General features: G+C 44.9%; 1 protein-coding gene across 3 annotated transcripts in view; it reads left to right on the top strand.

The window, feature by feature from the left end:
* ncoa2 (nuclear receptor coactivator 2) overlaps positions 1–13,544 on the top strand; it is an 83,840-nt gene that overhangs the window by 17,966 nt on the left and 52,330 nt on the right. For all 3 annotated transcript variants that reach the window (XM_080794093.1, XM_080794094.1, XM_080794092.1), the window contains exon 3: positions 11,079–11,186. In XM_080794093.1, coding sequence (XP_080650219.1) covers positions 11,098–11,186 — 89 coding nt within the window. In that variant the 5' untranslated portion in view covers positions 11,079–11,097. The remainder of the gene's footprint in view (positions 1–11,078; positions 11,187–13,544) is intronic.

Genomic DNA, 13,544 nt, shown 5'->3' with positions numbered 1-13,544 from the left:
TCCTGTAATTGTGTTGTCTTTATCTGTCACGTACGAAAAGGAGCCTCACATCTCCTTTTGCTGTCTGTGCAACTGTATGTCTTGCTAGCTTGAACACGTCAAACTCTGATGCACGTACGCTGCCTGGAGTTTTGCCAGCACACACCGCTGTCTTCAAATACAGCAGCTGCTGTGAAATTAGAGGCTACCATTAGTCGAAATGCATTTTTAAATAACGTGTCCCACTGTCAATAAGTAATGTATCAGTTTCATGTAGAATAATCTGGTTTCTATTGTAATAGGTGATTTGTAACCCGCAGCACGGGTGATTTTTAAGCCGCAGCGCATGTCGGACTTTTGGTATGTCAGATAAGCGTCTGCACCCTCCTCTCTCCCCATATTCCGCAAGTTATGTTGTAACAGCCCTCCTCTCCTCTTTCTGCGACATTCTGAAGTGACTCCTAGTGTTAAAGATTCATGAGCATGATCAGCTTTCGGTAAATGGGGGGGGGGGGGGGGGGGGGGGCTCTGGCACTTTAGAGCCATTACCTTGCAGTGATTCTGGGGTGGAGAAGCTCTTGAGTGGAACCGTGTGGCAGTCGAGGACTAATGCAAAGTGTCTGTGTGTACTGTGTATGCATGCCGGAGTTGGCTCTGTTGCAGTCTGAACCCAACTCACTTCACCACGCCGCCCCACCCCCTTTGCATAAAGAATGAGACTGAACCATATATGGCACAGGAATAAAGACAGACATGCTCTGACTCCTGACCTGCTTATTATCTTTTGTTTTCCCCTCCTCCTCCTGTGCGCTCTCTCTCGCCCCCTCTCTCTCTCACCCCCCTCACCCCTCTCTCTCTCTCTCTCTCTCTCTCCGCATACAGTTTAATCACTCTCTTTAGCTCGTGTTCGCCCATTGATCTGATCCCTTAGTGTTGCGAGACCTACATATCTGTCTAGTTACAAAAAATTGCGCACGTTGTGGGTGTGTTGGATACCATGGTGTTCTTCTCGTTGACCCGTCGCTCCAGCTGTGTTTGGAGCGTAGCTGCATAGACCCAGAGAGCCGATGGCAGAACATCTGTTTCGAGGTAACACAGTTGTCTGCAAGGCCGGAGGGTTCACTCCCGCTGCCCGTGTTGAAATCAATAATGTTTTTAATTACACGTGTTTGTCTTTAATACCATCTGACACGATCCCAACCATGTCTCTGTATGTGTCTTGGCTCTCCCGGCAACTCTCCCACCCCTGCAGATATTGAGCTGTAAATTGAGAATGGCCCCCCACCCCCACCCCCACTCCACCCCCTTTCAGCCACTGCTTTCAGGAGCGGGTGGGGGAGGGTTTCAGTGTCCAGTGATGCAATCGACCAGCAGCACAGCAGCAACAGTATTCAGTAACAGTTTACTTTCTTTCTGTCTCTCTCAACGGTCCTGCTTCTTTCTCTTTTTTTTGGCCGCATAAGGACAGCCCAGGAACCAAGCAGACATTGTTCAGTGCCCTCCTCAAGCTGTTTTGGAGTGGTTTGGCACCCACTGTAAGGGCTTTCATTATTACAGTGCACGAGACTTCAAACACTTCCCCACTGGCTTTTGATGTAAACGTAGCAGTGTAATGCTCAGTCATGCCTGGCACTCTCTGGGGCCCCCGTAAGCACTGGGTGTGCCTCATACAACCAAAGCCCTGCTAACCCACATGATTACTGGAATGGCACACAAGCCCCCCCTTGGCAGTCAACCACTGGCATAGATTGGCAGGGTATTTGTATTGGTCGTTTTTTGTTTGTTTGTTTGTTTGTTTGTTTTTTAATAATATGAGAGGAATTGGTGATTCAGTGTTTTAATAACCCTCCCCCAATGCCCCCCTTCACGTACCACACACAGCCTTGCTAACCTTTGTGTGATTCTGTCAACTATGTCAGCAGAACTGTCTGACAGACCTACAGATATTTGATTATCAGCAGGAGTGTACAGTATATAATGAGACATTGGTGAAGACACAGACACTTCTGAATTATACAGATTCATCTGTCAATTACTTCCTGCCAGTACAATTTGCTGTTGATAATGGCATGACACAAAGCCTTGACCCTGTCATTCTCAGTGCTGTAATCTATTGATTAGGTTCCACGTGACAAAACAGGAGCTACAATAGAGGCAGTTAAAAAGCATAATGTCCTCTTAAGGAAGCAGGTCACCCTCAATGTTTTTATACCAGAAAAGAGGGCAACGGACATAAATGAAATGCAACACAGAAAGATCGGGACCTCGGCACAGAGCCTCTGCCCATGCACAGGGAAACGTGCACACAGTGGCAAACACACACACATTTTGAGTCCCCAACGGCTGCAACTGAAGAAATGGCAAACTAATGTTCCAGGCGCTGTCTCTCTGTCTGTCCTCCGACAGGTGAAGAGCCTAATACCATGACATTAAGTCACAGGTGAAGGTACAAGCGATTGTTAGTAGTGCTTTGAAGTGTTTTCTGTAGTGCTGTCATACAGTGGGTGATGCGCTGTGTGCAATACAGTGAAACTCTGTCTGGATGCACTTTAAGCAGCAGCAGCCCCCCCCCCCCCCCCCCCGTCCCGTCGTTGTCTTTGCATTCCTCCTAGCCAGACTGTGTGGCTCCAGCTCAGACCAGGAGAGTCTGCTCCTGTGTCACCTAAGATATGAGCAACCACACACACCTCCAATCACCTACATTCAACAATTTCAACTACACTCTGGGATCTCAAAGTCAATTGATTTTTCAAACTTTAGGCTGTGTTTTGTCTGTCTGTCTGTCGGTTTGTTGAGCTGTCCTGTCATTGTTTAGTCTTTCTTAAGCTTGCTGTTGTTGTGGTTCTGTCCCTGCCTAGCTAGTTGGATAACGCAGATCTATGTTTAGCAACATTATCACCATGTATGATAAAGGTTAATGTGTAATATTTCTGAATTACTTGTCCGTAACGCATAGTCATCTTTGTGTTAGCGATGTCAATTATCGATTCATTCATTAATCGATAATTGATAACCTTATTGATTGATTAACCGGTTAGTTGATAAGCGGCATTTAAAAAGAGAAATCTGAGAATCTTAATTTACCTCAATGTGTAACATTTCAGTTCCAGACCCCCAGGAACGTGCCCAGGGGGCAAGCCGCCCCGCGTCCGAAACGGTTGAGAAATGACAGTTACCGTGTGGCGGTCCCTCTACTGTACCCTCTACTGTACTGTACTGGCACTGTACTGTACTGTACTGGCACACCCGAAAGCATCATATATATACAGTTAAACTCAATATGTGCGTGTGTGTTTGTGTCTGCGTTGGGTTGCGCACAGGTGGTGAAAAACAACCATGCTGTTTTCGTGCTCATACCCAGCCAGCCACCCACCCACCCACACACATAGCTCCGTCAAAAACGCATAAACGCATTACAAGTCAATGTAGCTCTTATTTTTACATCACTTGCCACGGTGTCTATAATGTTCACTGATTGTTCAGTCTCAAATGAACTTCACTACTGCTGGTTGGTAAGCTGCTTGCTGCATAAAGGTCTTTCAGGTGAGAAGCAATTGATAATTAATGTCAAACAAGAGGCAAGCAGACGGTTAGCGAGGTGCTGGCAGTCTGACAGGTAGTGCTTATCTTGAGCTTTTTCCCATGATGAAACACATAGGAAACGAGGGGTTGAGTGGTTTTAGGTAGAAACAATAGTATAGTATTATCTGGGTAAAATTGGGTGTGTCACTGGAAGCATCAATAGTAAGTCCAACAGTGCGTCCTTTGGTACCTAACAACATCACTGAGTTGAAAAGAATGCCGAAAGAATGTTCAAAATGTCTTGTAGCTATATGACAAGTACATGCCGTTTGTTTGTTGAACTTTTCGCAAGGTGAGCCACTTGAGGTATTGGAAAGTTGACGACACTGCTCTGAGGCCATGTGGCTCAGGCAGTGGCATGGCCGCTACGTTGCCATAATAATCTAACCCATCATTTGCACCCCTTGAGTCAGCCGAACACATGAGCCCTGATGTAGATGAAACGCTGTAATGAACTGAGAAATGCTGAGTTCACACAGGCAGGGCTCACACGTCAGCATGCAAACACAGAAGTGTGGTTACTGTCGTGTGTGTGTGTGTGTGTGTGTGTGTGTGTGTGTTTGCACCCCCAGGGCATGGGTGTTTACTACAGTTGTGCGAGTGGAAACCTAAGCTCCATCATAACTGTTGGAAGCAGCAAAACTACTATATATGGGAGGGTAGTGGACCAGTACACCACCTAGCCTTTTGCCTCTTTTCCAGTCATATATTCCTAGCTTTCATTTCCAGTAAGATTTCTCAGCTAAAGCACTGCCTAAAAAAAAACAAAAAAAACATCCCAAGTAGTAGACCGAAGACACGGATATCATACCCATAAGTGTGAAAAGCCACCCCCGTATTGTGTGACATTGGCTCCTCACCAACTGAAAACCACTCTTGGTGCCTAACGTTACATAACCACTCTGCCTTTCCCTACTTGCATCCACCTAGAAGGTTGAGTTTTGTGACTAGCGCCTTCCTGTGATGTCCTGTTTGTATGGAACTGACATGCTCATACATACATGGGAGAGTTCAGCCTGAGTGCTGCAGACACCACCCTTTTCCACGCTTCCCCTTGTGTTGCTGGTATGGAAATGTGACATTACCTGCTACTAGATTCTGTGCTGTCCTGTAGTCACTCGGGTCAGTTCACTTGAGTACTGAAAGACGGTAGCTCGAGAGCAGTTTGTGTAAAATATGGCATGGATTTCCCGTGTGAATCCAGACAACCCCCCCACCCCACCCACCCATCCACCCAGTGATTTCCAGGGTCTCCATCCATGCCTGACACAAGGTAGTGTATTATGATTGATGAGCCATATGTCCTGACTTTCCGGTCCAAATGAACCCCAGAAGATGACAGCCTGAACTTGTAAGTGATGGCAGAGGCCGTCCGAAAAGTGCCAGTCAATCACACGACTAATGAAGTTATGGCTTCATTGACCTATCAGCCCACCACCACCTTTCTCTTCTCACTCTGAGCCGAGGCCAACTGCATGCAAGTGGAATTCTGTACTGTACTGTGGGATTTAACCCGCCTATGCTCGGCTGTATGAGCACTTCCTGTTTGGTTTGACGTCTGGCTCCAGAGCCATTCCGCAGGCTGGTAACTGTAACGTGACCCCATAAGGTTATTACATCAGCTACTGGCCAGATACCCCAATGTTGATGTAATTATAGAACTAGCAGTAAGTGATTTTTGTTCTCTGGCCCTCACTATCTCCTACTCTTTACAACCAGAGTGAGCACTTAAGAAAAACATTGCAACATCTTTATAGCTGCATTCTGGACATTTTCAGCCACCATGTCGATAACCGCATTTGATCGTATGTATGACATACGTCCGTCTGTACATTCATACATACAGTACATGCATACATAATGTACTGTATGTATAAATGTTTGTCAGTCCACCCAAAAAGTAGACAAACCACAGCGAAATGGACACGAAATGCAGGAATCTCTGGTGAAGTGAAAGCAAAAACTCATGAAGATTGCGAAAGTTGAATGAAAATGTTACTTTTTACCAGCTGCTTGCAAAGCAGAATACCCTGGAAATGTACATGACAAGTTCGCCACCTAGTTTGTCGTCTGACAACTCCGTTCACTTCATGGGGCCAGTCCAATGGCGGCTCACATGCTTAAAATAGCTCTTGTCCCAGTTCAGGCTGCATGAACAGTGCTCGAGCGCGCCGTTTTCTGCCCCCTCAATGTCGTAAGCCAGCATTAACCAGGGTTGCCAAGTCCGCTTATTTCCAGCCACACTTGGATTGTTTTTTCCCCCACAGTTGCTTGCCTGATTTTTGGAGGTTGGTTAGGTTGGTGACATGCAGTAAAGACGTCGGGATCAGAGTCGAACCCGCGGCACACTGCCAGACTGGTTTACCAGCCAAGGTGCCTGGACCACTGAGCCACGGCCTATGCCATATTATTTATTTGTTTTGTTCGTATTCTTTTGTTGTTGTTTATGTTGTGTAATGAATGGACATTTTGTCCTACAGACAGAGAGCAATTGGATAGAAAATCATCAGGGACGGAACACAGAGAGGTGACCACATTCAAAGCATTAACACTGTGGGCATTGTAATCGTCATCAGCTCCACTGTTTGTTAATATTGTGTGTGTGTGTGTGTGTGTGTGTGTGTGTGTGTGGGGGGGGGGGGGGGGTGGGGGGGAGTGTAGCAGGGCGTTGCATCAATTTGTGTATCAAACAACAGTAGTGTTATATGAAAATCTTCATAAAGCTTGAGAAAGTTCCTTTCGTCGACCATCTTTTTAATAACTCAATGCAGTATGTATTTGTGGGAATGTACTTTATTATTTATAATTAAAGCTTAATCATAGCTTCATTGCGTGCTTGCGTGTCCTCCGTGCGTGTGAAATCAACTGCTATGAATCACGGCCTTTTCATTATTTATCACATGGCGCAAGAGTACCTCAGGAATAATTGACTCGTATGCTTCTTATAATGTGTAGACTGGGTACTGGACCCAACTTTCAACTGTCCACCAAATGCAAACAGCATAGGCTTTACTTTAAATGAAATGAAGAGTTGTGAGCATATTATCCCTGTATGTATATACACAGTGTATAGCACTATACATTACTGACCTTTTAACGATTGACGGTTGAGCTTTGCTCGGGGAATAGCTATTCTCCACTGTACTGATGCATTGTAGATAATTAACTCAATGACATGGCACCTTACAGTCACCACTCTAAATGTAGCGTCCGGCTGTTCAGAGTAGCCCAGGGATTTCGGGTATTGTCTGAGAATCATATAATGGTGGTCCTCAAAGTGGGATCCTTGAGGGGGTTCCAGGGGGCCCCCAGCAAAGTTAGTTGATAATACCGGTAGCTTCATCATCGGTTTAACCATGTGTGTGTGTGACGTGTGTGGCATTTTAGCATACATCTTGTATGAGGGTTCCTGGTACAACATCTTGTCAGATGGGGGTGTCAAATACATATTCATTTGGGGGTCCTTTGACATGAACAAGTTTCAGAACTAAGTTTTCCCAACACCAGATCTGCTCATGCAAGGATTGGGTTCCCCAGCAACAGCAATGCCGTGGCTGTCTGTCAGCTTACCGGCCTGGCTGTCCAGCCTGTATTGGTGTCATTGAGACGTGCCATGTACATCCAGTGTCTCCCTGATTTCTCTCAATGAACGGTGACCCCACCGTTATTGCCATGTCAAGGAGAGGGAGGCAACCAATCATTTTCAACCCAAAGGGACAAGTGCAGCCAATCAGCTTTGGAATCCCCATGGTAACTTGCGCTGGAAGACCAGGAGACGACCAATGAGGACGGAGACTGGAGAGCACGGCTCGGCTACCATAGTTTAATGGCCCGTTTCTGTTGTCATTAATAAGGCGTGTAACCTCTGCTGTGTCGAGAGACACCCTAGTGTAATTTCAGGGACAGCACCGTACCACAGCATAAAGACGCCCCTTACGGCTCCCAAAAAGACTGTAATGTGAGGACAAAGCGTGCCACACACCCAAACACACCCTGGTTGTTTATCTGCGTCTCTGTATTGCTGCCAGCCCTTTGTTTAACCAATGAATCCATATGTTACACAGGCCGATGAAAGCCACTCGCTTTCAAGTCACTGTCACGAAATCGAGTCTGTGTGTTTTTCCACCCTTCCGACTGAGTCTCCTTCCTCTCTGCCCAGTCACCACGGCTTTGATTTCAGCCATTTGAGCACACGGGGCCCCTACCATTAGCTTTAAGTAGGCCACTGCAGGCCAATAGGGAGCTAGACTCAAGGTACTGTAGCATTGGTGGCTAGCTCTCCATTAAGTTACGCAGGCTTCTGCAAAGCTACACTGTTCCCACTCTGCTCTAGATTGTGCTGTGTTGTGCTCTGCCTTATGTAATGACTGAGGAGCGAACACTGTGTGCTGTCGCTGTTTCCATGGTTATGGCTGATTTATGCCTCGGCAGCAACAAAATGTCATACAATGTTTCACATAAAGTGTCAATTGTTTTATTTATTTTTTCATTTGAAAATGGATACAAAAAAACACGTTGCCTAACACGTTGTTGTAAAAGCATAAGCATCAGGCTTTAGTTTAGAGTGGCTCAGAGGGCATCACAACACGGTATGCCCCACGTGCCCGAGTTCTGTGCTGGGAGACAGAACCAGTTTCTCATTCTGATTTATTTTGCTTTTGTTATTTTTATCTACCCACGGCCTCTGTATGTGTCGCTTTCTGTATTGCCTTTCATTTTGCCTACCAATTTTCGGTACGACCTGACCCTGCTGCAAGTATTGATGCGTTCACACCTGTGGTGACAAAAGCTAGAAAGCGTCCAAGCGCAGCCAGCTACGTTGCCGCAAGTCTCCATTTAAAAGTGTTGCTCAAGCAATACTGCGTAAATGTAGAGGATAGGTTAAGGTTTAAATAGCACAGGGAACTGGTTAACGGCAAGAAGGAATTTATCTTCCTTTTACGGAACAGAGCAGGGATTGTGGGTTGAGGGAGGGGGAGTGGAACTGGGGAAATAAAAACATATAATTGATTGACGCTTCAATGCGTCATTGGAGCGCTGCCCGTCATGCAGCGACAAGTGTTGGGTGTCATTTTGTACCTTCGTGTCATTGGCTTCCATTGAAAATTATTTGTAGCCTGTCGTTTTGTCGCCGCAAGTGTGAGTGGCACTGAGTGCAGCATATGGCCGACATGTCGCCGCAAGTGTGAATGCAGCATATGGCTGACGGGCAGAGCAGGATTCTGCACTTCATTGTCATTCAAGTTTCAACTGTACTGTACCTTTTTTCTGGAAGAATATACACGGGTGCACAATTGTGCCAAAGTACGCATCTGATCTGATTTACTGCACTGATATATCCACCCATGTTGAAAGCCAACTCCATTAACTGCCATCAGGTTGTGGTGCACATGATGGTGGTGATTAAAAAGGCATTACTCCTTTGAATAATTAATCATTTTTCATTTACTGCCGTGGTCGACACAGACTAAACTCTGTGACGACTCGTAGGCGGAGGGAAGGGATAAGTCTTTTATGGAGAATTTTCCGGATCTCATGAGGACATGAACTTGTGCATGCCTCTCCAGTTGGGGCTCTCATCTTGTCACATCACTCTTTCTTTACGTTTATATTCAGATCAGAAGACACGGTTCAGATTAAATGCCATCAGGTGATGGCATTTAAATCTAAGGTCAGAAGGAAATCCATGGTAGCGCTGTGTGCAGTGTCACTTACACTACTGGAGACAGCCGTATTGTCTGTGTATACTAGTAGTAATACACAAAACATTTCAGCCGTATTGTCATTACATGTGTATACTAGTAGTAAGTAATACACAAAACATATCTGCTGCTAGAGTGATCTATAGCAACCAGGCAACAGTGCATTCTTATTTCTTTGCATAGCATATCAGTATTTACTTTGCATATGCATATCTTTTTATTTACTTGATAAAAAAATGTATGTGACTTTTTAAAATAGGTTTTTCAGATAGGATAAAGAAACGAGAATGGCACAGAGGTCATCTAGCCTGGACCATTAACTAGTTTCTACCTAGCATCCTGGCACAAATCATTAATTTAAAAATATAACATTTAAAATATGACCGATCTACAAGCTCACAATGTGTCACATTGGGCTTAATTGGTTCATGAGATCGCCCTGGCAAGGAAAGGTTGTGAAGCCTTCTCATTAGGGCTTTTCTTAGTCCAAAAGTTTATTTATTACAATAACATGAGATGGATACTTTGATACATCATTTGATATTTAAAGCACAATACCGACGTTATTACATGTTTTGCAGATTGTCTACAAGTCATTGGGCAAAGTCAATAACTCTGACGTAAAACAAAGGTGACGTAAAGTTCACTGTGATGGATAACCTAGCGGGGGGGGGGGGTATACCCAGACGTTTAGCTGTGTTCATTGCACGATCCTTGCAGGTTATACACCTCGTAAAGGTGACCAATCAACGATAATGATATTACCAACTGGTATTATTGAAGAGAACAGAAATAATCGACCGAAGTTAGTTACAGACAAATGACACATTCTTTCATGATTTATTTTCCCCCCCAAGCTTTTTCACATTTTTTATTGAATTAGGCTACATTGCAAAAGTAGCATTACTTTTCATGTAAAATGACCTAATTTCTGTGCAACAACTATAAACATGCTTTCTTGTTTAGAACCTAGCTCGAGTTAACAAACTTAACATGTAAAAAAAGCTTTCTTTGATGGCATCTTAGGATAGATGTAGACCTATTTGACAGGGCAGAAACATAATTGCCTGATGTATTAATGAGCATCAACGACCATCACCTGGGTACAGACACATACAGCTCCCCTCTGCAGGCCTCTACTACTGAAAATGACTGCATGGGGTCTTTCTCATTTATCTCCAAAAGCACTTGAATATGATGGAAGCTCACATTTCATATCACACACACCATGATTCCCATTTCTTTTGCATCTCTTAGCATGGCGGGATTAAATTCAAGCATGGCGCGGCGCCATGCCAATAACATTGTGCAGGAAACTCTCTTGGAAATGGCAATAGCTCATATTATCGTCCGTAAACACGGGAACATGATGTTTGCTGCTGCTGTGATTTGGCCTGCCTTTTTTATATGGTATCGTATGGGTTTTTCTTAGTGCCTCCCTAGCTGAACACACAGTCTTGGGCTGTGGGGTGGGGGGGGGACTGTGCTCCCATTTCTTCCTCTCTGGGGAACGCTGTACCATCAGTGAGAAATGATTGAATCTCGTTCTCTCCGCTCCATTTTGGCTCATTTCTCCGGGAGTGGATCAACCAGTGCCCCCAGCACAGGTTTGTGTGTGTGTAAGTGTGCGTGTCCATGGCTATGCACTCGGAACAAATTGTCACCCCCCCCCCCCCCCATGCATTGCAGTTGTTACATTTCAGGGCATGCTTGGGTCAACCCATCAGAAGTTGTTCTGCTGGCATGTGTTGTCCATACCGTCACATATTAAATCCTAACAGACTTTGGTATGTGTGTGTGCTCTCTCCTGCACAGACGCTGATATGCATTGAGGATGAGTGGAGTCGGTGAAAACCCATCTGACCCTGCCAGGGCAGAGTCACGAAAACGCAAAGAATGTTCCACCGAACTCCTGGGCCCCAGGTGAGTCTTACCAATCCACACTCGACCACTCAAATTGGGGGACAGACTTTCCCTAAAGACCTCCTGGTATTGACTATTATTTTCGTTATTATCTTCTTAGTGATTATGCTATCGATACCTTTTTTTGATTAATTAAACAAATAATTAAGCATGGGGGGGGGGGGATCTTTCTAAATATTAAATATATTCTCTTATCTTTTTTATTATCAATTCAAATCAACATGAATACTTTGAATATAGAATTTTTATAATTTACTAAATTAATTGGTATGATTAAGCACCGAAGCCCTAAAATAGCACAAATAGCAGGTCCGTGGTCACAAGCACAAATTGCAGATCTACTGCACAAGCTACAGGCCTGTGAGCTTGTAGATCAGCTATTTTGTAGATTATTGAGTATCTTTTGAAAATAATGGATTAAATCTATTGTTGCAGCCCTAATTTTGGCAGAGTTTCGTCATAGTTATTCAACGGTGCACACACTGTGGTGAATGACAGAAATCATTGGGTACAGATGAAAGTCAAAGAGCTTAAAATTGTTCAATGTAATTTTCACTAGAGTTGTCCCTTGTACGAGTACACATACTTAATTTTCTGTACCGATCCGAGTACTTTATTTTTGTTAGGTAACCACTTATTTTAGCCCCTTTTTCTCATAGATGCAGATGGATCTCCGATCTACACTGTTTTTAGGCGATTTGCTGCAGTGTTGAGTCAGACTTGCTCCCATTGCATTTGTTCAGCAAAGTGTCAATTGGATGTTTTGGTACTCGGGTCAAAGTATCGGGGCCAGTTCAGAGTACCGAATTGGAGTACTTGAGGCAGTTGAGGGTGGTATTGTCCCGAGTAACTAGTATCGGTATCGGAACAACTCTAATTTTCACATAAAAGAAATACAGAAAGTAACATTGTTCATTCATTTTGTAACTGACCATTCAAAGAAACGCCACAATAACCCTGAGCACCATGGAGCACATATTCAAGAAAAACTTAAATAGTAATAATAAAGGCAGTGTGTCATTGGATAAAGGTTATCGAATGATTGGAAAGTAAACCGACTGTTATCCCTTTCCCATCAAGCCATTTTGAGGGCTGGTTTGGATCCATAGCTAATCTGTAATGTTCTTTGTTTGGACAGCAAACTGTCTCTCAGCAAAAAAAACAAGAACCACGAACTAACATCAATAAAACACGAAGCTGTGCTGGCCGTGTATGAATCCAGGAAAGGCCTACCGTGAAGGTTGTAATTGAGACTTGGAATTGACAATACATGCATTTAAAATGGAGGATATCTTAGTTACACCAACATTTTTCTTGTATAGTTTTGTACTTACTCTCTCTGGGTCGTCCTCAGATGAGCCCTCCATCGTCGCTTCCAGTCATCCCGGCTCTCCATACATCTGGCCAGTTCGTTGGTGCTTTGCGCTCCTGCGTCTTTCTTGAGTACATCCATATATGTTAATGTGGGACGTCCTTGGCTCTTGGTGTCTTTGGCAGTGTCGTGCTAGTCTCATTCTCCTGGCTGCTATATTTTATGGCTCACCCATGGCATTCCAACATTCTTGTTGGCACATGGGTACTCTTGCTGATGTTAAGTACTGCACGCAGCATTCAGGTTTGCACCCGTCTAGAGACTTGCAGGGTTGGCTTCAGGATCCAGCATTCACTGCCGTATAGGAGAACAGACTCTACCGTTGCATAGAAGAAGCTGAGTTTGGTTTGATGGGAGAGGTTGGAGTTCCATACACTGGCAAGATCTTGCTCCATTGAGTTGACCCATGAGCCAAAGTACTTGAAGTCCTTGACTTCCTTCAGAGCAGTGCCTCCTGTTGTTATCAGAGGTGAATGCTCAGATGGGATGTTATGAGTGATAACTTCAGTTGTCTTGGCATTCAGCCGGAGGCCAACCTTGGCACACTCTGACTCCACTCTGTTCAGGAACTCCTGAGCTTGTTCCACGTGGTCGGAGAGCAGGCTGATGTCGTCCGCGTAGTCCAGGTTCGTCAGGACTACTGTGGGGTGTCGTCACAACCTCCTTGGTGTTAGGGTGAGGTCAAGAATAAGATCCTGCTCTCGTCCACTGATGGCCTTCCTTAACGTGTAGTCCAGGACTATGACGAAGAGGAAGGGTGTCCCTTCCAGGAAGGGTGTCCCTTTGCAGTACCCCAGCCAAGATGTCAAACTCCTCACTGCTGCCATCTGGGGTCACCACCTTGGCCCTGCGTACATGGTTTCTATTGCGTTGTGAGGGTCAATGGAATGCCGTATCCGGTTCACGATCATACGGTTGTAGACCTTTGCAGTGATACATGTCAGGCTGGTAGTTGTTTGGCTTTGAGAGGTCCCCCCAGGCACCGG

The sequence above is a fragment of the Protomyctophum bolini genome, assembly GCF_963924005.1.
Source record: "Protomyctophum bolini genome assembly, chromosome: 21".
Taxonomy (NCBI): Eukaryota; Metazoa; Chordata; class Actinopteri; order Myctophiformes; family Myctophidae; genus Protomyctophum; species Protomyctophum bolini.
This window is presented reverse-complemented; position numbering and strand designations above follow the sequence as displayed.